This window comes from Centroberyx gerrardi, chromosome 17 (assembly GCF_048128805.1).
Source record: "Centroberyx gerrardi isolate f3 chromosome 17, fCenGer3.hap1.cur.20231027, whole genome shotgun sequence".
Lineage (NCBI taxonomy): Eukaryota > Metazoa > Chordata > Actinopteri > Beryciformes > Berycidae > Centroberyx > Centroberyx gerrardi.
In genome coordinates this window covers 17,829,072-17,853,674 of record NC_136013.1, presented here as the reverse complement: position 1 = coordinate 17,853,674, position 24,603 = coordinate 17,829,072, and the positions used below count along the sequence as shown (strand labels likewise).

Sequence of the window (24,603 nt, the reverse complement as noted above, 5' to 3'; positions counted from 1 at the left end):
TTTAGGAGGTTTGCTCCGCCCCCTGTGTTTGTCGTAAACCTGGCTCCTGGCTCCAATAAACCCGGGCTAAGAGCGCCCTGGGCTCGCCTCCTTCTCCAAGGCGATCAATAGGATCTCAGGCGCACTACAAGCACTCTCTTACGTAGACATCCACCAAGGAGAGAGCCGATACAACAACACGGTTGATCTGCTCAAACACAAAAAATCTACCTGCTTTCTGAACCATGTCGTTGAGCCCAAAGCACACAACGCCTTTCTCAGTGACAGATATTTTGAGTCCAATCGAGGAGACCTACAAGAAGTTTAGTGGCATGGACGGCGCTGGGAACCTAACCTCTCCACTGGGAGCCTACCGACAGCCTCAGGTGTCTCAGACCGGCATGCAACAGCACTCCATGGGCCACAACGCCACCGTGGCTACTACCTACCACATGCCACACACTGTATCCCAGTTCTCCCACAGCGCAATGGGGGGATACTGCAATGGGAGCATTGGCAACATGGGAGACCTCCCGTCGTACCAGGAAAGCATGCGGAACAGCGCAGCAGCAACAGGGTGGTACAGCGCCAACCCGGACCCCAGATACTCCACAAGTAAGTTCTTTAGTCGATTTAAGCACACTTTTAGGTGTTTTTTAGTTCGTTTTGTTTTTTGTTTTGGTGTAAATTTGTATTAGCATTTTACGAAAGAAAGAGGAAAAACACGCACAGAATTGAATCTGCATCAATCTTTTAAATATTTCAGCAGTTAGTGGGGCTATCGATAAAATAAATTGGGGCAAATGATTTACAGCGTTTTAACAAAGATTTTAATGAGCATTAGACTACTGTTTATTACTGTTTATCCGAAATGGAGATCTTTCCTTCAAGTCTGCCTCGATTTGTTACATTTTTGGATTTAGAAAATGTTTAAATTAAGGATTTAAAATTATTATTATTATTATTATTATTATTATTACTATTATCATTTTTATTATTATTATTATTATTGTTGTTGTCCACTTTATACCCCAAATTTTTCTGGACAAAAGCTGCTGCCTGGCAACTTCTGATAATTACGCACAACAGGCAGTAATCAAAATATGGACTATACCTCAGGCGAAGCAGACATCTCTACTTCTGTTTATTGAACGCACGTATATGTATGTATATTTTTAAGTTTCTAGATTCATGGGACCTTCCACAGGTATGAACATGACCGGCATGGGGAGTCTCACGGGAATGGCGGACGCCACCAAATCCATGCCAGCTCTCCACGCTGCGCCCAGGAGGAAACGGCGCGTCCTGTTCTCGCAGGCTCAGGTCTACGAGCTGGAGAGGAGGTTTAAGCAGCAGAAGTACCTGTCGGCGCCGGAGAGGGAGCACCTGGCCAGCATGATCCACCTGACGCCGACCCAGGTGAAAATCTGGTTTCAGAACCACCGGTACAAGATGAAGCGGCAGGCCAAGGACAAGGCGGCGCAACAGCTGCAGCAGCAGCAGCAGGACGGTAACCTGTGCCAGCAGCAGGCGCAGTCCCCGCGGCGCGTCGCCGTGCCAGTTCTGGTGAAGGACGGTAAACCGTGCCAGAACGGCTCCAACACGCCGACGCCGAGCCAGCAGCAGGTACAACAACAGAGCCAACAACAGAGCCAACAACAGAACGGAGCCGGAGTCGTGCTCGCAACCTCCACCAACGCCATCAGCCAGCATCAAAGCCAGCAGCAGGTCAACGCCTTGGTCCAGGCCCAGGAGCTGGAGGAGATGTCGCCCAGCCCCCCCTCCCTGCACAGCCAGCTCAACATGGCCCAGATAGACACCTCTGCTGTAGATTACACCAGTAACATGGTCAGCTCAAACCTCCTCTACGGCAGAACGTGGTAGGACCTATACTACAGTACTGTCACTTTCTACTCTTTTTTTATATGTTAACCTGCGGATGAGCCCATGCAACAGCAAAACGTGAAATATATCATGTTGATATATATACACACACACAACGCTGAGAAAATGGGGGCCCTTTGGTGGCGGAGGGGACAGGGCGCACAGCGCACCAGCTGATCAGGGCACATTTTCTTGACATCTCTGAGAGGGGAGTCTATTTTTGAACATTACACGAAATGGCTGCCCTTGAAAGCAATTATGTCGTTTCTGGACCTTTTGTAATCCATGTTACGGACCTTCCTCATGATGTTTTAAACGTAGTCTATGTTGTTGAACAAACAGGAATGCTGCTTCACTTGAGTTGGGACTGGGGGGAAAGGTGGGATCAGGTTTGAAGTACTGCAGGTACACTAAGCCACCACTCCTTATTTGCGGTGATAACCTGGTATTTTATCCTATTAATATTGTAAACTAATGTATTGATTTAGACTTATTAAATAAAGTAGGGACTTGTATATTTGGCTAACACACAAGAATGCGTTTAACTGTATAATAATCGTTATTGCGTCCACCTTTATGTTTTCTTTATTATTTTGTAAGTTAAAAAGGAACAAATGCGTGATGGCTGCTGTATATGTTTCAAAACCAAGTGAACGTTAACAATAAATAACTTGAAGTGTGCGAGCTATTCCTGAAGAAGTAATTTTTTTTAAGGGATCTGTTTTGGAGTGCATTTTCATTATGTTGTGATTGAGACCAAATGAGCTGGAAAGCAAGGTCGATGAGGCAGCCAGCATTGTTCACATGAGGTTTTGGAGGGTTTGCCTCTCATGCAGGATGTCTGCAACACACTGGGACTGGGATGTCGCCCCTTTTAAAACCACAAACACATTTCATCATAGCATGTCAAATATTTCCATTAATTAATTTATTTCCTTGTCAGCAAACTCTTCAAACATATTGATCTAATCCTGTTTTACAGGCCCAGACCTTCGTTTCACCACGACTTAATTGGTCAATTTAATTGTGAATGCGAGCTTCCATAAAATACACAATGACTACCAATTATTGTAATAACAGTGAATATTTTCTCTAAAAGCATGGAATATATACCCTGCATTATTATTATTATCATTATTATTATTATGTGGCATAGAATTTAATCATACTGTAATTACGGAGTAGTCTAATGATTCGGAAATATGTATGTATGTATGTATTATTATTATGATTATTATTATTATTATTATTATTATTGTCACTATCATTATTGTCATTAATATTATTATTATTATTAGTAGTAGTAGTAGTAGTAGTAGTAGTTGTAGTATGTCTAATTTGTTGCCAATTAAGTAGTCCTAGTCTGTTTTGCCTAAACTTCTAAATTCATCCGTTATTAATATCTTTCGGTTTTAATGTTTCAAAGCTCTCTTAGACAAGAAAAAAACAACTTTGAAAACAAAGCCTAAGGATGAGTTTTTAACAGTAGCCATACAAAAAAAATGAGCGTTTAGGAGTTTTAATTATTTTAGACCTTCAATCCCAATTCATCACCTTTTGCTATATTTGAACGAGAGCGTATTGTGTCTCGGTGGCCGGTTCTTCAGTATTTAAGGGGATTATAATATTTACTAGGCTATTAGCGCAGTGTATTTTCATATAAAAATGAAAACTATGTCAGACTATTACCTGAATTAAATCCTGTATTTTGGTAAAGCAGCTCCATCAAACATGTTTTAACTTGGTAACATTTAACACAAGTTTAATCCCCTTTCCTTCACTCAAACAGGATTTCTTATCATAATTTCTGCTCCCATCTCTTTTTAACAGTTATAATATCACATACAAAAAAAGAGTAAACAAATTTGAGGATATGCAATCAATGCTCTTACTTTCCTACTTAGATTTAGTGTGGGCTCTGCAAATACTCCAAGGCCTGACTGTATTTACTGTCTAATGATTGTTTTGATACTGGTTAACAAAATGAATGTGAGATTTTTGTGATGCGTTGAAATGCAGTGTGAAGCAAATGTTTCAGCAGCACCTTATGTTTCCCTCTCTCTCTTTTATTCACATACATGTACACAAACACACACACACACACACACACACACACTTGCACACACGTGTATACACACACACACAACAGCCCATTCTGATCAGTCTCTTTGGAAGATGAGTGATTTGTGCAAACAAACTCCAAAGTGTTTAAGGTCATCACTCAGCATCAGTGTCGCTTCCCCTTTGCTACTGTCCTCCAAGCTGTTTCCCCTGTTTTTTCACCAGCAACGGCTGATAATAGGATCTAACGTTTCATTTCCTGTGGTCATTTAAACACGTTTGGAAATTACTTCTCAATCCCCTTGCTGATGATACCCTGTGATGATGATGATGATGGCTATCACTGTGTCTCAATGGAGACCTTGGAGAGCCTCCATTTCCAACCCCTTCACATACCTGGCAGCTGTATGTATATGTGCTATCATCCCCACACTCGAAGGAAGCATCGGAGCCAATATGCACCTGACATTTCGAATTGAGCGCAGCAACTCCATCAGAAGGGAGTTTGATAAGAGTATTAAAAAGAGAAATGCATTCCACAATATACACTTTGATGCTGCAAGATGTTTCTGATTGATTTTGTCTCTAAATTGAGGGCATGAATGAGCTGTCAACAGAGCTTTTGATGGTGGACCACATGAAATGAAAGTGGAGGTGAAGCCATTCTTTTCTCTTTTCAATAGCCGTAGTTATGGCGCACTAATAGGCTATGCTTGGTAATCATTGGCTATTGTGCCTGTTGCTTCTCTCAATTTATTGGGGGGCACCTCTCTTTGTAAAGGTATATGGGGCTGGCTGGGCACTGTAATTGCTGCTGGCATCATCATTTCTGTCTGGAAAGTTCTGGCTCTCAGGATGATGCAGCCGTTACATTGTGGTGTTACTTCAGTGTGGCTTCAGTGATGATGTACAGAACTAGCTTAAAGGTTGTCCATGTGAACAGACACACACACACACGCATAGATACACACACACATGCATATATATATATACACACACAGATAGCTGCAGAGGAGTATAAAGCAACTGAATAACTCATACATTACATAAATTACATACATTACACAAAGAGCAATGTTTTTCCTAGGCGCTGGAAGGAGTCTTTCACTCCCTCAATGCCATATATGCTGTTCAGACTATAAAATGGGGGACATTCTATTTCACTGATGTAAAGAATTTCTTGGACTCTATTCTCCTCAGGTAATTGCAGGTTGTACTGCGTAATTTGAATCTAGTAGGGAGTCTTGCTTCTCTCTCTGCCCCCCCCCCCCCCCCCCCACTCCCTTCCTCCCCTCCCCATTATTCTACTTAATATGTCAGAAGGTCTGATCACAGAGAAACCTTTTCAAGTCCTATTGATGTGTTCCTCAATTGACCATGGCGACCTAGCAACCTAGAGAGCATTAATTGGCAAGGGCTTAACATCACTCGCTGCATAGTTTGCACAGAAATATAGGCCTAACATATAACCTTTATCATACACAATTCAGTCTTGTTTAGTATTGCTGATAAGATAGAAGGGGAAAAAAAGTGTTGCATGTCATTGGTCTTTCATAGCTCAGAATAAGAAATGAAAACATTTGACATGAAAAAGGCATAGTGTGGCACAGTTTCTAAGAGGAATAAAGTGAAGCGTTAATAATTTTCTTGACGCCATACAAGAGAAAATAGCATAATGTGGGTCAGACCTGATTGAGACCAACACATAAAAAGAAAGCGGGAGAACCACAGCTCACCGGTTATTTTCCAGAGGTATTCACGTTAACTATGATTGACATCGTTAATGGATACCAAAGTATGTCAACAGTAATATCCAGAGTATACTCTGACCACGAGTTCAGTTTCATTGGTCAAGGACCAATTTTGACAAATATATTCCCATTCCCCTTAAGCCTTAAGCACCCAAGAATTCAAGAAGGTGCTATGAGCGTTCTGTCCCACTTCCCTCCTCCACCGCCTCCTCTCTCCCGCTCTTTTGCCAGAGATAGTCCCCAAATCTTGCCCCATGTGAAATGATTAGGAGAGGCGAGGGCCGCTTTTCATTTCACTGTGCAAAAGGATGCTTTGAATTGGCAAGTTCTGAGAGAGATTTTAATTAGTGTAATGCCCTCGTATTCCGGCAAGGAGAGACAATCTTTCTCTTCTCTACGACCAAACCTGTCCGTGTTGCACTGGTTTCCACAGAATGAGTCACTGCAAGCCTATATTTATACAGCCTGGCCAAAACCGTCATCAGCTTGCAGGATCAAAGGAGACTTTGCCCCAGGAAGCAAAAAGTTTCCTAATTCCGGTCATTTTCAAATGGGAAAAATAGCCTGCAAATAATCATCTTCCTAAAGAGTGAAAAACATTTCAAGAAGGTCATAGGACTCTGAAAGCAATTCTCACTCTAATAGATTTCCATGAAATTAAATATATGAAACCACGTTTCACTACTGCCTTTGGTTTGAAGATAACATGAACTCACTCACACATGCTCTCTCTCTCTCTCTCTCACACACACACACACAAAATTATGTGCTATTCCGGGGCTTAAACTGACTAATTCCATTGCTTGCTATGAATACCATTTTAGCAATATGTGGCATTGTGGAGCCAAAGCAACCTTTTGAAGACTATTCTATGTCACTACTAGAAGGGGGGACAGAGGAGAGAGGATGGAGGACCAGGTGGGGGGGGGGGTAGTGTGTGTGTGTGTGTGTGTGTGTGTGTGGAGGGGGGGGGGGTTACAGCATCCCTTATTAGAAAACCATGTCACATTCTCTCCTGCGCCGGCCTGACTCGCTGCACTGCCAGTAATCCCCCCTCCAAGTCCCCCTATGCATGTCATTCAGTTCGCTCATAAGTAGTTAGAGAAACTGTTTTCAGTTGCCACTAATAACTACTGACCTCCAGTGACACAGGCCAACAATAGGTTTGTCAGGCCTGAAACGCACAACCAAAGAAGCTGATTAGGAACTCAAGAGGTTTGAAGCAAGAATCAATGGCTGCTCTGTCCCGCCACGGTGCTTCCAGCATGGCGCTGATAATTGTGGGACCTCCATTAGTTATGCCTCATTAAGTCCCACAAACTCCCCCTTAAGGAAAATTTGTTTAGCCAATTCTAAAATCTATTACGGTTTTCCAGCTCCTACTGAGGTGCCACTGTGTTTAGACCCCAAGACAGAAGAGGAGGAGGGGAGGCGAGGAACAGACCTACTATACCGTGTGATAACTGGTTCACAAATATATCAGAGCTTGTCATATTGAAGCGTTAAACACATTATACACCATCTATGGGTATAATCTGTGCCATCTGAAAAGTATACTACTGTTTCCTTCATAAAAGATAGCCACTGTACATTATATCACAAAATAAATGTAAGTTTTTAGCAACGTTCTCAAACATTTAGATCTCTCTCTCTTTCTTTCTAAAACCTCTATTTAGCTCTCTTTCATTCTCATAATATAGACAAGATGAGATGAAAACTAATCAACGGGCTTCAATACAGTTTCAATATGCAGTTGATGGCGCTAACATTTCACTCTGGTGCAATGGCATAAACAAAGAACCACAACTGCTGTAAAGAAAGCATAGAAAGTACAATAATGCTCTTATAGCACACAGAGGTCACACTATAACTGTAGGGAAATATTTAATTATATTTATGGTCAGCATTTGTGGTAGCAGTTTTGGTTTTTGACAGTTTAGTGAAATTTCTATGTATTACTTAGATTCAATAGATCTCAGTGTTAGAGTTTTACTGTTACTTACAATAAAGTAAAACAGGTCAGACCTAGTTCACAGAAATACCTGGACTGTACACCAGACTCACAGAAATATTTTTCATCACATGAAGGATAAGCTTTTCTTCAAGAGATTTGTAAGCCATTCAAATTAATTGTGTAAGTCTTTTACACCGGGCACGGCTGGACATGATATAATTGTACTTCATCCTTGAAAAAGGTTTCAATTTGCCAAAAGTGACAAAGAAGAAAAAGAAAACCAAAAAGTGTTAAAGCCATTTTAATCATCTTCAAAAAAAAATATGGAAAGAGGTGAAGTGAAAATGAGTGACAAAATAAAGCAAATAACATGACAAAAAGCAGAGTTTTTTGTGATCAGAAATTTGAAATAGACAGGCTATGCTCAGGACAAAAAAAACAGTTCATCTCTGTCCTTCACAACACTCCTTACTTTTAAACCAGCAAGCAGTTTCCTCCCAGCTCACCGTTGCCACGGTAATGGCCAGCTGCCAGTCTGCGGATTACTGGTTAATAGGGCCGGAGATGGAGAGCAGTTCAATGAAGGTAGGCAATGGATAAGATCAGTGTGTGTTGGCTAGGGCATAGCTACGTGTGTGTGTGTGTGTGTGTGTGTGTGTGTGTGTGTGTGTGTGTGTGAGCGTGTGTGCTACATTGTATGTTATTTCTTCTGATAGATATACTTACATTTCACCATATAGTCAGTGTATTCAGATAGACAGTCATGTATCACAATTTGAGATGAGTCTGTCCTAAACACACACACACACACACACACACACACACACACAGACACACACAGACACACACATACACACACACACACACACCAGGGTCACAAATTGTACATAAAACCCCCCACAAAATTCCCCTTAAAATTCAGGGACAAGGCTTTCAAAATGCCTGTGAAAAACTGAAGAATGCTCTCAAAACTAGTTAAATGGGGACAATAATCCAACAGCAAACACAAACACACACACACATTGCAAAAGACATCAGAAAGAGCTACCACTCAATAGCTACGTCTGTCAAATTAAGCCCAGAAGGACTTAATCATTTCTCCAAATATGACGTTCGATAATCTCCCCCCTCCAAAACACGCAGGAGCCTTAATGCGACCGTCCCACAGGGCCAAGGAGCCAAAGAGGACCACCCACTTTTCTTTTCAATTATCATCTTGCAGCAACCTGTCTCCTCTCCAGCATTCAGCAGGAGACACTGACTGCTCTCCAGAGGGAATTACAATTAGACTGCTGTTGTCCCTCGAATAAACTTCCAGACTGTAGCTGACAATCTGAACTCTGTATAGCATGTGACCTTAAGGACAAACAGGATTACACCCAAATCCCATGTTCCTTTCCTCTGTCTCCCCCCTCTTAAGTTGCTATAGGGAAGGGAAAGCTGTCTGCACTCACACAGCCTGGCTGCCTGCTGAATTCCCTTACGATTCTGGAAATATACAAATATACAAAAATATACAAATATACAAATCGCGTCAGGTAGGTGACAAATATGAAGAGTTTGGTTCCCAAATGAGATATCCACTATTTGGAAAAAGTGACACATACAAAAGGCACAAAATTAAAAGAGAAGTGTTTTTAAAGGATAGAAGGTAACTTAAGCTCTTGACAAAATGGTAATACCTTCACAGACTGGAACCTATATATATATATTGATACTTAATGATGAACTTTGGCTCATTTTTGAATATATAGCGTATTGGAATAGAACTCCCCATGTATCTACAGAGGAGTCTCCCTTGGATCTTCTAGCAGGCAAACGTGAGTCTATTACTTTACTTGTAACTTGTATCATCTGCGTATTATCTGTTCATTAAAACCTCATCAATACGAATGACAATCGCACAAAGAATTTGTCTTGGGACACCAATTAGGGCACAATCCACATGGGACAAAGGCTACGTTTCAGATGGCAGCCATGCTGGCCAGTGAATCGGCTCAAGTGTTTATTTGCCCCGCTTTAGCCAGCTGGCCATACGAAGGGACAGAAAGGCTACATTGACTCCACCCTGCAGGGGGTGAGTGGCACAGCGAAAGGGAAACGGGACTCTTTTTCAACTCCCTCTCCACAATGCAGCACGTCCAATCAAAGACACCCCTCCCCTCCCCACCACCACCAGACCCTTTTGTGGGGGTGGGTGGGGGGGTGGGGGGGGTAGCCAGGGCTGCCAACCCCCTCCTCCCACCGCTGTCCTGTCTGTCCGGCAAGCCACACTTCACTGCTAATTAGCGGTCAGATCCACTGGCCCCTAATCAGCAGGACATGTTAAAACTGCCCTAATCAGGACTAATCCTGGCTTTGTGTCATCGCCCCCCCCCCCCCCCCCCACCTCCACCTCACCACCGCCCCAAACGCACACACACACACACCACCCCACCACCCCCCCGTCTGGTGTATTGATTAAGGCATCCTTTGGGAATTTGGTGGTCAATGCACTACAATCTTGCATCAAGGTATTAGGTGTGCCGCAGGATAACGTTGCACAGTGTCGTCTGATGTAATTTCAAGGTAAAGCGTCTATAGGGGTCATGCATGCTAAAACTGTACTTGTACTCCGGCACGTGATTCATCGTATTGTAATTCAGCGCCATTAGAGATCGCTGGTGACATGTGAGGCACATATATGAGTATATTATACACTGCAAGAGCTCTCTTTCATGGTTAGTAACAGCTAACTACATTGAGATAAAACCTTCTTCTCATGAGAAAATTATTTTGCACATCGTCAGCTTTTCAGGAACTAAGAAAAACAACCTTGTTTTCAGATTGATGACTACACATTTTAGAGTTTATCCAGTGGAGTTTTGAAACGGTTTCATAAGTCCAAGGTGTCTTAGAATTTTCTCAACCCATCGAGGAACATGTAATCCTTCAACTGAAGTTAAAACATTAAAATCGCCAAAATTGGAGTTATGAAGTTTTCACGACAACAGCGATATGCATGATATGTGAAATAAGCTTTTTTTCCCCCCACAAAACTGATAAACTAGTAACAGAAAATGTTCTAATTTCTAACGTATGGCTGTCTAGTATGATTATTAACCAGCCTAGCGTTAATTAACACCTAACGTACAAACACTCTAAGACGTGTGTGAATAATAAGAGAATGTTTTGTTATACGCATTTTGTTCTCAAGTGATTATTTATGCAGAGTACTTTGTTGCCAAAGCATACATTATAGACTGTAACAACCGACCTTGAATGTGTGAAACAATGAAAAAAATCTATTATATTTAACAGCTGTGAAATAGTAGTTAATTTTAGTCAAATTGTAAGGTGTTATTGTATGAGAAAAGATACAATAGACCTTGAATGATGAAAGATAGTAGGGCTTGTTTGCTGTTGAGAGAAACCTGGTTGTTTATAAAGTCATTTCATTCCCTGAGCCTCTCCTCATCTTGACCATTGACAGGCTGTCTATAACGCTCTCCCTCTGCGCCTAAATGATGGCTGTTATATTTACTTAGTTCAGTGGGAGACAGACTACTTAGACACTTTAGGAGGAAAAATGAGGTCATCAGCGTCGACAGTATGGATGAATTTTAATCCAAGTGCTGAACTGTGGAGAATGGATTAGGTAATTACCATACTTTTCAGCACTATAAGGCCATAAATTAAAATCTCCAACAACTTCTCAAGTGACAACTCATCTAATCAGGGGGACAATCATGGAGAGGCCTTGCTGTTTACTGATTGCTCTAATCAAAAATGGCTTCTTCAAACACAGCTAATTGGCCAGTTTACCCACGGAACGGGGAGGCAAACGTAGAGGGGCTACTGTCGTGATTTCAGGGACCCAAATATCTCCCATTTGCATTGAGTGCCACCAGAATGCACTTGACTCCCACAAGTTATCAGCAAACCAGACAATTATTCATCAGGCACAAATTGGCACATCAAAGTCAAATCAGAGAATTACCGTCAGGAAGACCCCAACGCAAGGGCTGAGAGAGGAAAGGTAGCCTTTGATTGACCGCGTTGCCCTTCCCTCAGTCTGCCATCCATATTACCATGCTCAGTACCTTCCACAATGCCTCAGGCTGCATCGCAAGTACAACCACACAGTGTCTGAAGTCATAAAGAAGAGGAGAGGAATGAAGAGCAAGGTAAACCGGCTCAGACATCAGGGCATATATTTCTTTACACTCGTGTCAACATCAAAGGTGAATAAACAGTTTGTTTTGGGTCAAACATAAAAGTGCTGTCTCCTTGGCGAAGCCTTTTTGTGCTTTTCACCTAGTCCAATAGGTATTTCTAATGAAAATTCTAGTTCTAGGAAGTGACCCGTTGGTGAAGGTCCAGCGATGCAGTCGGCATTCAGGTGGGAATGTAGCGAAGCGTAAACATACAAAAACAGTTTATTCACCTACTGTAAAATAGCATGAACTCCTTTTTAAGGGAAGAAATGTAACTGATTTGCTGGAAACTTCCACTAGACAGCACAGTGAGGAGAAACAGTCTCACACAAAAATATAGTGTTTTTGAAAAAACGAATTTTCTGAGAGTATAGTGGTTTAGTTTTGTTCATGTTGGTGGTCATTCACCTTTTCAGAGGTGTTGTTGGTTTCTTTTACATCGCTGTCTACATGGTTAGAAGTGTTCTGAAGCCCAAATTGTGGCAAGCTCACATCTGTCATCTTTAGGCTCAGAGACGCCTTTGCAACATGTCAGAGGTACAGATGATAGATGAACTCCTCTGACCAGCTGTCACAAACTATAACTCTAACATTCATTCATTCTGCCTATAACTGCTGAGTTGGTTGGATTCTTGATGCTGGAAGCATTAGTCAACAAATGTATTTTAAACATAAGAGCAAATAGGAACAGAAATAGTATTAAATGAAAACAAGTTAATATCAGTCGAGCTCATTCTGGTCTTTAATCTGTGTTAATAGTAACACATCGCTCCACAAAGAATGAACTGAGAAAAATGAATAAGATAAATGACAGCATCCAGGATGATTTTCAGGGGGTTTGGGGAACATTTTGAAGGGAAAATCCTACACTGTTACATACGTATATCATCAATCTGTGATGTCCAGTGCATTCTATTAGTTATTTTGTGATCAAGTGCTGTAATTGACTTTTTTGATGTATCTGTTTTCCCTCAACCTGCCTTGCCTACTTCTGCTTCAGTTGGCGATTCCTACATTTCCCAGAATGCCTTTCCACAACCCCGGAGAACGTGCCTGAACTCGTTGCAGTCAGCTGTGGAGAGAGCGATAGCAATAGTGATTGCATAGTAAGAGAGAAAAAGTTTTTCCAGTTGAGAAAAAGCAAGAGCCTGTGCCCCAAAATACAACATGTCTTGTGGCTGCATTGCATTCTGGTCTATTGAGGCTGCTGTCGGTGGAGAAATTGGTCTCTCTGCTTCTTCTACAATAGATTTCTCCCTGTATGATTGTTGATCGGTGCAAAATGATGAGTCTACATGAAAGAAGCCCTTTGTCTTCGATTCTTTTACTGTTAATGTTTTAGATTTTCTGCTGTCAAACTCCATTTTAGCTGCGCTGGAAATGCCTCAAAAACTCCAAAAATAGTTTGACAGCCCAATGGAGATTGTATAGCCAATCAGCAGCATGCAAGTTCTCAGGTGTTTTGCTACAATAATAACTTCATACAAATGTAAGGTACATGGTTTTTTAACTGTTATTGTGTTTTAGGGTGGATTTTTCCTTTAAGCATTTGGGTTCCCTTGTCTAGATTAATGATAGAATTATGATGAAATACTTTTGACAATTTTGTAGCAACTCTGCTTGACTGTTCATAGTGTTCATGTATAGCCACAATAGAGACTGTTGCTGTCTTTACAAAGGGTTTGCATTCATAAGCTTGTGCTATGCTATACTCATGAACTCATGAACTCTTGTTAGCATATTGTTACACACATCTAACATTTATGCAACATAAGTCAAGGTATATTTTCAATGCAATGTGCCTGTAGAGTGATTCCACAATTTTACTCCACTCCTCAGAACCTGAAACATTCAATTTGAGGAACAATCCTCATCTTTAAAGGATACCTTGACATTTTGAATATTAACACCTCATCACAATGTACAAAAATATTTTACATCATTGAAGGGTTTTCTTCCAAAACGCTATATATTCATTTTGGGGGAAAAAGATGGCAGATTTTCATTGCTCAATAGGACTATTTAAAAATCACAATTAATTACTTCCTCAAAAATGTAGGTGCCAGGATTGAGATGACTATTAACTTAAATATTCAAACTTTCACTTTCATGCCAGCTGTCATTTTATCATAGTAGATGTCACAATTTTCAAAAGGTGGATATCTCATTTTGGAATGAAACTGCATTTGTCCTCCAGTTTCCCTAAAAATAGCTTGTCAACATTGGCAGCATTCCTCACTTAAACCATGGGGGCACAGCTAACAAGGTTAACAAGCTGCTTTTCAGACAAACTAAAGGACAATTTTTTTCTGAACAAAGTGAAGTGAGGAAAATAACTAAAATTCCAAACGTTAAGTTATCCTTTTAAAATACAATTTTCAGTTGAGAGATGGAATTAGTTTTATTTATTTTTATCGTCCACTCTCTTTTATGCTCTAATCCTCAGCCTGTGCTCTACAAATTGCAAGGTGATTAGTGGCTGAGTGTTCATATCCGTCGGGCCAAATAGAGCATTGAAAGAGATGGTAGCTCTCTCACTGTGCTCAGGTGAAGGCAGTCACACTTAACAGGTGTACGGAAAGTTGCCCAGTTATTATTCTCTGACAGAATCAAACAAGAATGAAGCAACATACCTTCCTCTCTTGGTTGCTTTTGAGATTTCAGGATGAGTATTTTTCCTGCCAAGTGACTTCACCTTGCTAACCTGCTAAACTCTTAGTTTCACCATGTCTCTTCTCTTTAACCATTCAACACACAAGAGGCAAAAAGTAAGTTCAGCATTTTCCTCGACCATACAGTTCCATCTTTCAAGTCACTTTGATCCTGTTCAACTACAATACTTTTTTTGATGTTTGGTGTTTTTTTAACTGGTGAATCTGGAATGACTGTTCCCATTAAAATTGCACAGCACAAGGGCACACAAGTGGTGGATGGCCACTGGTAAGATGTGTTTGATCAAATTACAGGCACACTGAAATCCCTCTGAGAGTTTTAGGCCAGGCGATCATGTCCTAAAAAATTCACATATGCAATGAAACTGGAAAAGCTGTTGATTATTTATTCAATAATGCATCAGTAACCTTTCATGAAAGCATTAAGGATTTCAATTAAAGGTTTGTGTCCTAATGCAGGTACTATTACTATGCAGGTGTTATTTTTGGTGTACTAAAACCCCCTGAACCCCTGTTTGGTGGTTCAGAGAAGATGAACAGTGCATTAAATCACAGGGATACTAGTACATGTGTAATTGGGCATGCTTGCACTGCTTTTCCTGGCTTAAAAACACATTCATGGTCTTTCTGTCCACCCGTCAAACAGTACACAGGCTTACAGAAAGATAAGGATATAGGATATGCCTAACTATAAGCTTAATTACCAATGCAACCATGATAGATGATAAAGATCCCAGTCTGATCTCCTCTTAACTGAACACTGTACATCCAACATCGACCTTACTGATGACTTTATGAACAATTGCTCTTTTCACATGGACTTAAGCAAGAATACTTCGATACAGGAATTAACACACATCACACCGATCATTAAAAGGCACGCTCTTGGATTTTGGTTTGCCATACACAGTGTATGACAGTGGTTCTCAACGTGGGATCCGGGGACCACCACGGGTCCTTTAGAGGGTTCTAGGGGGTCCCCAGCAAATTGATAAATTGTTCAACTTCACCATTATTTCATTTACAAGAAGTTAACACAATTAGAGAATGTAGAAGAATGACTGTTTTGATCATAGCTTCACTGTTATCTCTCGACCTACAATACAGATAGTCATGGAATTCTGGACAAAATCATATCTGACAATAAAAATATTCTCAGATTTGGGTCAGAGAGACAAAATCTCATCAAATGGGGGTCTGCATGTGGCCCTAATGCGTACTAAATTAGGGGTTCTTGATATGAAAAAGGTTGAGAATCACTGGTGTATGAGATGCGTGAAATGACTGGAAGCTGTCCATGCTCTCCATGTGAAATGCAACCTACTGTAAGTCCATCACATCTGCAGAACTTCATGAATTTCCTCCTGTATTGAGGAGCCAGAGGCCGAGGCTGTCAAGTCTGGCAGCTTCACATGTTGCACATGGAGAGCGTCAAGTCATTTCATGAGAGAGAGAGGAGGAAAGATACATGGGGAAAGAGAGTGGAGTATGGATGGGTGGGACTAATGATAATAACTGATCAGTTTCACAATCAGTGATCAGGGATCAGTTCCTATTGACACAAGTTTGTGCTTTATTATTTTTTCTCTTGTTTTGTTGTATGTATTTTCTTTAAATCTTATTTTACAGTATACAAGGCAAAAATTGTATTGTTGTTTGAATGTATGATTGCACTTTGTTCCAAACAAGCCTATATTTAAAAGCACACAAATGTAAGTAAATGTAAGCATTTTAAAAGAGTTTTTATATTGGAGGGAATACTGCAGTGGCATTTTTTTTTTGGTGTCAATGAATGTCCTTGTGCTTTTTTTTTACACAATAAAATTGTCTCTGAAAGCAGTTCATTTGAAGGACTTTTTTCAAAAAAAATTTTGTCCCATTATTAAAATTTCAATATTGTAGAGGTATTTACAATGTAGGTGCCCACTAGGAACTATAGTTGCCATTTGGACTGTTGAAGCTTAAAGTAGAAGTATATATATCAATAAAAAATACATAATCGTCATTTGAAAATGACTTTTTATCAGGAGGATCTGAGTTTGACATGGCTTCAGGAAGTATGGTCAGGGAGTTTACAGTGTCATGTGACCAGAAAGAAGCGGAACCATCATTCCTTTTCTTTTACGTTTTTATATTTAGCTCTTATCTTGCATCCCCTTAAAACTAGTATAATATCTAAGCAAACCAAACTTTGGCAACTAGTTGCTGATAGCCTTGAAAGGGTTAATTCAAACAAGCATGGAATAAAGTATGGTACATAAAGTACGGTACATCATATACAATCCCACTGCACGTCCACGGTTAAACTCCCAAAAGTTTGTTCCCGGTGGATGCCGTTTACTCAAAGATCCGTGAATAGTTTGTTGATCACTGTGACTGGGCTTTATATCATTTTTTTTATTCCTAGTGAATGACAGATTAAATAGAGGAAAAACACACGTTTGCCCATGGAAAATGTTTTTTGAAGGGCATTATCCCCATACAGTACTGAGCAAACGGCTGTCAAAGCGGAGAACTAATGAATACTGCTTGGCCTTCCTTCACTGAAGCAGTATGGGGCTTTTGAAAAGGGAACTGAATGGCATACATTGCTGTGTTCATGTCAGTGTTTGCATACAAAGAGCTCTGTCTCTGGCTCTGTGGCAGGCCAAACAAATTTTGCTTGAGTCTGCATTCACAGGTAGGCACAAAAGATACATTTCAAAGCCAATGCCTCAACCAGCAGACCTAAACATCAGGTGACTATATCTGTGAGTCTGATTTTACCAGTCCAATTTGATTACAAAGAAGAAAATCTGAATACGATACATTCTTAAGGTTAAAATTTTTGTGCGTGCTGTCTTTGACATAAATACAAATTTGACCACAATATTTTGAAGCACTGTGAGTGTTGTCAATGCCCGTGGCAAAATAGCATTAAAGAGGAATACTGTTTAATTTCTGTTTGGCAGATATTAACAGAACATTCACATTAAACACAGAAAGAGATGAGAGTTTGTCCTGCCTCTTTATTTGTCATGTCTTGAGAGTATAGTTCCACAGAGCATGAGTTGAAAAAGAGGGAAGCGGTCATGGTGAGAGTACATGGCATTATTTTCCTTGCTTACAGACACATTTTCGAGTTTAAGAATGATAGTATTGCTGACAGCTAAGCTCGTTTGTGTGTAAAAGTTCCAAAAGTCTGTGTGTATAGATCAGTTACACTCATTTTTGCCAGTGAATCAGCACCAGGCTGCACATCACAGATTGGAGGGTGGACAGGTAGTAATGCACATATCCAAATCTGCACATTCTGTACATGTTATTTACATCTGAATGTATTTGATAAGGTGTATTGTTTTTGCCTGTTTTCCCCGTGTTTGTGTGGGTTTCCTCCCACAGTCCACCAACATGCAGGTCAGGTGGACTGGAGTCTCCCTGCCTTCTGCCCAATGCATGCTGGGATAGACTCCAGCCCCCCATGACCCTGAAAAGGAATAATCGCGTGTGGGTAGAGAAAATAAATCAGTATTTCACATTATTTTTTGTGCCAGTAAGTTGTATTACTGCTGCTATTGTGCCTTTTAATGCTGTTATGCATGCTTCTTTTATACTTTCATTCATAACATGTTCTAGTGCTGAAATTGTCAGTTGTGCATGTTTATATAACCCTCACTTATTCTTTGCTTTATAAAATTTTATCTCATCTTACCTTATCTTCACAAATGCTGATTTAATTGTCCTTGACCACAATTATAACAAACACACCCGGACTGGCCATCTGGTAATTCTGGCAAATTCTGCCCACAGGACCAGAAGGTGTATAAAAAAATTTCTATTCTACTCTATTCTATTCTATTTGCTGCTTTGCCAAGGCCGCCATAGCCTGCTGTGTTGGCTGCTGTGCCACTCATTTGTTTTTGTGCGCATGTGTGTGTGTGTGTGTCAGTGAGTGACTGACAAGAAGACGATGAGAGAGAAGTTGTTTACACACTCGGCTGCTATCTCTCCAGCCTTACTGTTGATATTGCATATTTTGCCCGCATCCGCCACAATGCTGCGTTTTGGCTGATTTTTCTGTGAAGTAGGGCTTGGCCTGTAAGTGCGCCCATTGTCTGGATGCCAACTTCTGTATAGCTCATTTATTTGTTGATTATAGACTATTGTTTCATGAAAGCCTGTAAGTGCGCCTTTTGATGGCGCGCCCACTTCTCCTGTATAGCTCATTTATTAATGTTCATTTTTTTCTGATAGCCTGTAAGTGCGCTCTTTTGTTGGTGCTGAGTGCGGGCTTTAACTTGAGGTGCATCTTGTCTTGCTTATATTGACGGATCCATTTAGTTGAAACTCATCGTAATCCTTCGTAATGCATTCAGTTCATATTGCAGGTCTTTATGGCTGTCTAAACAATACCCTAGCTTGTAAAATCATGTATTACATATACACTTTTTTTTTGGCGTGCGCAGTGCAAATAAGTTTCTTTAATTGTAAAACTCACAAAACAATGCAAGATTTTATGTTAGATATTCACATCGGAAGTTTAATTGCGATGAGATAGTTTTCATTTGTGTCACGCCTCAACATACAGAGTAACGTGCATTAGACAGCAGTATTAGATGTGAGTGAGAAATACAAACAGATTCATATTCTTACCTCATACACTCATAGCAAAGGTTAAATTTTGTCTCAATGCTTCTCTGGTGGCACAATAATGTCACCTACCAATGGAAACAGGCCAGCATCAGTCCAGGAAGAGCGTGTGTGTGTGTATTGTGTTACAAAATATTGATAGCACTTATGTTTTGATGCCGGAGGGGAACCAAATTCATAGGGCTAATTGTCAAAATACCTCTTCCCGCTCGATCACTGCAAGACTTGAGGGCACTTGTTTGCCTCTTCTGCTCTGATGATACAATAACTCCAAACAAGTTTGCAGCCTCAGGAGTGAAGACTCTCATATGCATGTACCTGGGCTCGTGCTTCTTTTTATCACTGCGAGAGCCGAGGGGACGCATAAAGCTCTCAGCAAAGCGATCATGATCTCACAGTGCATGTTCACCTTTATGTCCCAGTCTCAGCTTGTAATGTTTGGCATGCTTAAGGTTAAGATTTGACACATAAAAGGCTAATGGGTCTGATTTAACTTTAATGAAAAGTCAGGCACAGCTACATCCGCTATTAACATGGGAGAAAATCCATTTTACAATAAAAATAACATATTGAGCTTACAGGTTAACAGTAGTCAAACATATGTGTGATGGTATGCTTAGCTTCAAAAGAAACCACACTTTTATGTTAGAGTATGTGTAGACCAGTGCTGTTGCCCCCATCTATGACAAAAGGCTGTTCCTTGGTTGGGTGAGGGAGAAAGTGACCCTGCGCGCCCCGCAGAAACTACCCACAAAGCTTAGCAGAGCCACAGTTCATCTGCCAGCCTTTCGTGTCATTGGCTAATAACGGCTTTGAAACCTCAGCGGTAAATAAACGGTGGCAGGCAGTCAGGGGTCTGTTGATTCAAGTTGAGCATTAGCATTTCTCCTCCATGCTAATGGCTGACCCTGTATTCCCCCAGTGAGGACTGGTGAGCGTGCCGGGCTCCCAGACAACAGCCTGTGTTAATGACAGGGAGTCCAACCAATCCCCCCACTGTGTCTTGGGCTAATCTGCTTTGATCACCTCTGCTAACATCTCTATTATCAACAGATTTCAGCCATCAACAAGGAATTACATTAATGCCACTTCCTGTGACCCAGCTGCACCGACCGTGGACGTGTGTGTGTGCGTGCGTATGTTAACGTGTGTATTCCCTCAGGGCGAGGGGAGAATGGAAAGGTGAAGGGAGGGTGAAGATTTGTAAATGCAATAAAGTTCACTCGCCCGACGCGATACATTGTCTCCATTTCACAGGCCCAAACACCGCGTCGAGGCGTCTCACTCACCCGGAGATCACCAGGTCCCCGCATGGATAGGAACATAAGATACTGCAACAACTCCCTCAGATCATTTAGTATTATTTGTGCATTCAGGGAAAGATGCAGAGCAGGAAATCTGTGGATGTGTGGCAGGCGGGCAGAGACACGTCTCTTGTGGCTGTGGGAGAGCGTACCATGAATAAATTTAGCACCGTCCCCAGGAGATTGCCTTCAATCACGGAGCATAAGGTGTCAATGCTGCGCCCTGTGTGCATGGAGCACCGAATTACCTTCCGCCAGATTGCTGAGCTGGGTCTAATAGGACTGGGGAACGGGCTGAAGAGGACGGACTTCTAATTAATCCGGCCAAAGTCAGAACCCATGTTCTGGGCCTGTTGACAACTGGTCAAGTTCAGTCCAGGGATGCATGTACAGTCAGATGAGCTGGTGGTTCAGAACATTGGATGGACAAAAAAGTAAGCCTTGAAACCACAGACTCCCCAAAGAAATTATATACCGTGTTGCATTTGTATGCAAAAAAATCTCTGAAACAAACAAACAAACAAAACTAGCTATATGTGCTTATTTGATTTTGATTATGTCTGCAGTATGTACAGGCCCAGCAGTGTGACTACTGTTTGTTTTTTGTTTTGTTTTTTACAGTAACTATGTATCCAACAACAAAATGGCGCATTATCTAGCTTCAGACAAATATTTGCAAATGTAATGTACATGGATTCATAACTTTTGCTATGCTTATGCAAAAACTCTGATGGTGCAATGATGCGGATGCATAACCACCAAAGCATTTTATGTATAGCAACAACATAAAATGTGCCGATTGAATCCTATGGTGTATGAACCATAACATCAAAGGCCATATCCAGTATTCAGAACAAGCTGAAATATTAACATCTCAATTTACATACAAATTTCCATGCATCTAAAAGCAAAAACTCTTTACCAAGCCATTTTCCCATTTTGAATAATAGGTGGTTTCTGAGATCCAGTTAATTGACTAAACAAAGACATGACTAGTGCATTAAAGCAATTGTTTATTGCCGCTGAATCATGGCGTACGTATAATTTTGCTGTAAATGGTTATTAACTGATACAGAAACCATGGATTTGTATAATAGCTGGTAATCATTCCACCTCAGAATGCGTTTTCTCCCTCATACACAGGGTTAAAGAATTACTGTGTAGTCAATTCCATTTAGCAGGTCACAGAAATTGATTTACTGCCTAAGGAATGTTTTTTTTCCCTGCTGTGCTTCGGTGCTGTGGTGGCATTCTGCTCACATAATCAAGGATGAGCGCTGCCTGTCTACCCAATCTACTACTTGGTCCCACAGGGAAAACTGACTTGCAACAGGAAAACCTGCATGAATACTAATTTGCCTACTTGGCTTTAACAGCTTTGGCAAGCCCATCTCATAGGAATTTGCAGAATATGATGCCTTTCCATATTAATTACCCCATCTGAAAATAGGGAGAGGCAGAGAGAGAGAGAGAGAGAGAGAGAGAGAGAGAGAGAGTGAGAAAGAGAGAGATGGGATCACGGGAATAGCTCTAAGCAGGGACTCTCTGCTCTCCATCCTAAATACGGTTAATTATAATGTGATTTGAAGCATCTCAAGCAGGAATCTGGCGGTCTAGAGTTGGAGCTCTCTGACCACAACTCCAGTTTGGTCTCTTCATTATGGCTACCCAGCATGCCCTTCTTGTCCCCTCAGCCCCAGGATCACAGTCATGGACTAGACTTGGGTGGGATGGGAATCAGAGACACAGTGCACGTTCACACCAAGCATGTTTGGGGTGTTTTATTCGGACTCCGGAGCGTTTATTGCTTCAGTTCAGCTTATTTGGGCATGTGAGAACGATGCCATTCAAACTCTAGCCACAACCAGATCACTCGAAAATGTGAGTTTTGGTATTCCTCCAAACAAACTATGGTGTGGTTTGTTAGCAGTGAGAACGGAATCGCACCAACAACAGGAAACGACCCCAAAATACAGTTTTATGGGTATAAGGAGACGAGTGTTGAGATCTGATAGCCAGAAGTTACTCATGCATGGAAAGTCTAACATAAGAAAATGAACAGCAGTCCAGACTAATGCTCATATTCAGCTATTTCTTCATGTATTCTCACCTGAACACCAGAGAAGGTCAATTACGGCAAAGAGCACAGACAAGACCATCATGCTTAACTAAAGTTGCAGGGGTTGGAATCTCTTCCACTATGACTCGGAGTGTAGGTGTGAAACCACTGGGGCCAACAGAGATACAGCCATGTGACGTGTTAAAGAAATTCCCTCATATTTTGAATTCAAGAGGGTTATCTTTCTTATTTTAAACATACTTATTTTTTCTAGTGACAATACAGAGGAATAATTCATCATTTATCCTTCAGTTTTCCTACACCATCTTACTTCTAGCTGCAGTTGCTTTCAATGAGGAATGCTAACCCTGCTAACAATGCTAACATGACATTTTTAGGGAAACTGAGAACAGTTTTTGCAATGGAATGAGGGTCTGGAAAAAGAAAATACCCAACTTAATGTCAAAATGCTTCTCTTTGAAATTCTTCAAAAATGTGTTAGCATGGGGGGACCATAGAGGGACTGTGGCTTTGAAATTAAGCTTTATATTGGTGCACGAAATAGTGACAAATGGACACCAAGTTATGAACATTTACAAAAAATCTTATATTGCAAAAACATAGGCTTGTAATCAAAGGATCATATGCTCTATGGGCATGTAACAACAACCCATAAGGACAAGGTATCCAGCAGTACACAGGAGCAACTTGGCGCTGTTATACGTCCATTGAAATCCTCCCTAAAGCATCACCATAATAAGGGTTTTAGGCGTCCGCGCTGAACAGATTTTCATTTGGCCCTTTGTGTCGGAGAATCTCACCTGGTCTTTGGAGTGGGGGGCAGAGGGGAGCAAACCTTGCTGCCCCGGCTTGGCGCCCCGGCTATGGAGAGACAGCCTTCCTCTGTAACCCACTCTCTCATTCACAGACATCATTCATGTGCAAATCACCCATGGGCCTATTGTTCACCCCACTGCGCTTTCAGATACTTGCTGAATCAAGTAATAAATGTAATGGCAGGGCTCAAGATATGTTCCATATAGTGCAAGGGAATAATAAGATTTATCAGAGCTCTTATTTGTCCAGAGGTGGACGCTAACTTATAATAACTATTGTAGCGGCAAGTACAATCAACTTAAATTTTTGACTAACACAAATTTTTTCTGTACTTTAACATGAAAGTTAATTTGACAGTTTTTGACCTATTTTTATTTGGCACATTTAGTCTTTATAGTCTTTCCTGGCCACAACTGTTACTAGACTTTTGCTGATATGCGCAAAAAATATATAATTTCCATGCTTATGGCTAATAATGATCAATCAAAATATTTGCAAAAAATGTGCAAGAAACGTTTGGTTGGAGGCTTTTACTTTTATTTTCTGCACTAAGTTCTATGATGCTTACAGAGGTAGAAAGACTACTGAGCTATTTTATTCAAATAGAACTAGGCTACTGCAAGTCCAGTTAAATTTTACCCAAGTCAGAGTACTTCTCTAGAATTAGAGAAGTGCTCTGAGTTAGAAATTACTCAACAGTATTTAACCTAAAATACTCACTACTCAATACTTCATAGGCAAAACTATGTTCAAAAATCTTGCCCTCAAAAGTCAATATATTACCCATTTTGGCATGTTCCCTGAAAATAATTTGATGTGTCTTTATCAGCCCAAACATTGGAAGTGGTTTCCATTTTGGTCATATCAACAAAGTAGCAGTCATGGGAGGCAGAGTCCAGACTTGAACTGCAAATGCCAGATCTCACTGTTCTCACTACTGTCTTATGTAAAAATACAACTTTTAAGAAGCAATAAATCAGAACTAGTAAAAAGCATACTAGCGCAGGTAGTTACTTTCCACCTCTGGCTACTGGGGAAAAATCACTGAGTTAACAGTACCTCTGCTTGAATAAAGTATTTCTGTATTCTTTCCACAACAGGATTTGCTCTGACTTCAGACAGTCTGGTATATAGAACAGGGACATATTTGTGTTGTAAACTACAACCCATTATTCATACATTAACAACAATAAGTTGTGTATTTTTTTAAAGTCTTGGTGGCGATTACATTCTTGGGATAACAACAATACACAGGTCAAACAATACTCATATAGTCA

General features: G+C 40.8%; 1 protein-coding gene across 2 annotated transcripts; it reads left to right on the top strand.

Moving 5' to 3' along the window:
* The first annotated feature begins 224 nt into the window (after nucleotides 1–224).
* On the top strand, nucleotides 225–1,863 carry nkx2.4a (NK2 homeobox 4a). 2 transcript variants are annotated; one of them, XM_071900214.1, is made up of 3 exons: nucleotides 225–594; nucleotides 1,160–1,605; nucleotides 1,702–1,863. In XM_071900214.1, the coding sequence occupies exons 1-3, from the start codon at nucleotides 225–227 to the stop codon at nucleotides 1,861–1,863; spliced, it is 978 nt and encodes a 325-aa protein (XP_071756315.1). The 2 variants fall into 2 exon arrangements, with proteins under 2 accessions (XP_071756315.1, XP_071756310.1); XM_071900209.1 differs by having other exon boundaries at nucleotides 1,160–1,863.
* Nucleotides 1,864–24,603: the final 22,740 nt, after the last annotated feature.

Coding starts and splice junctions, on each gene's coding strand:
- nkx2.4a (XM_071900209.1), top strand. CDS start 225: ATGTCGTTGAGCCCAAAGCACACAACGCCTTTCTCAGTGACAGATATT. Junction 595..1,159: donor GGACCCCAGATACTCCACAA/GTAAGTTCTTTA, acceptor TATATTTTTAAG/TTTCTAGATTCATGGGACCT.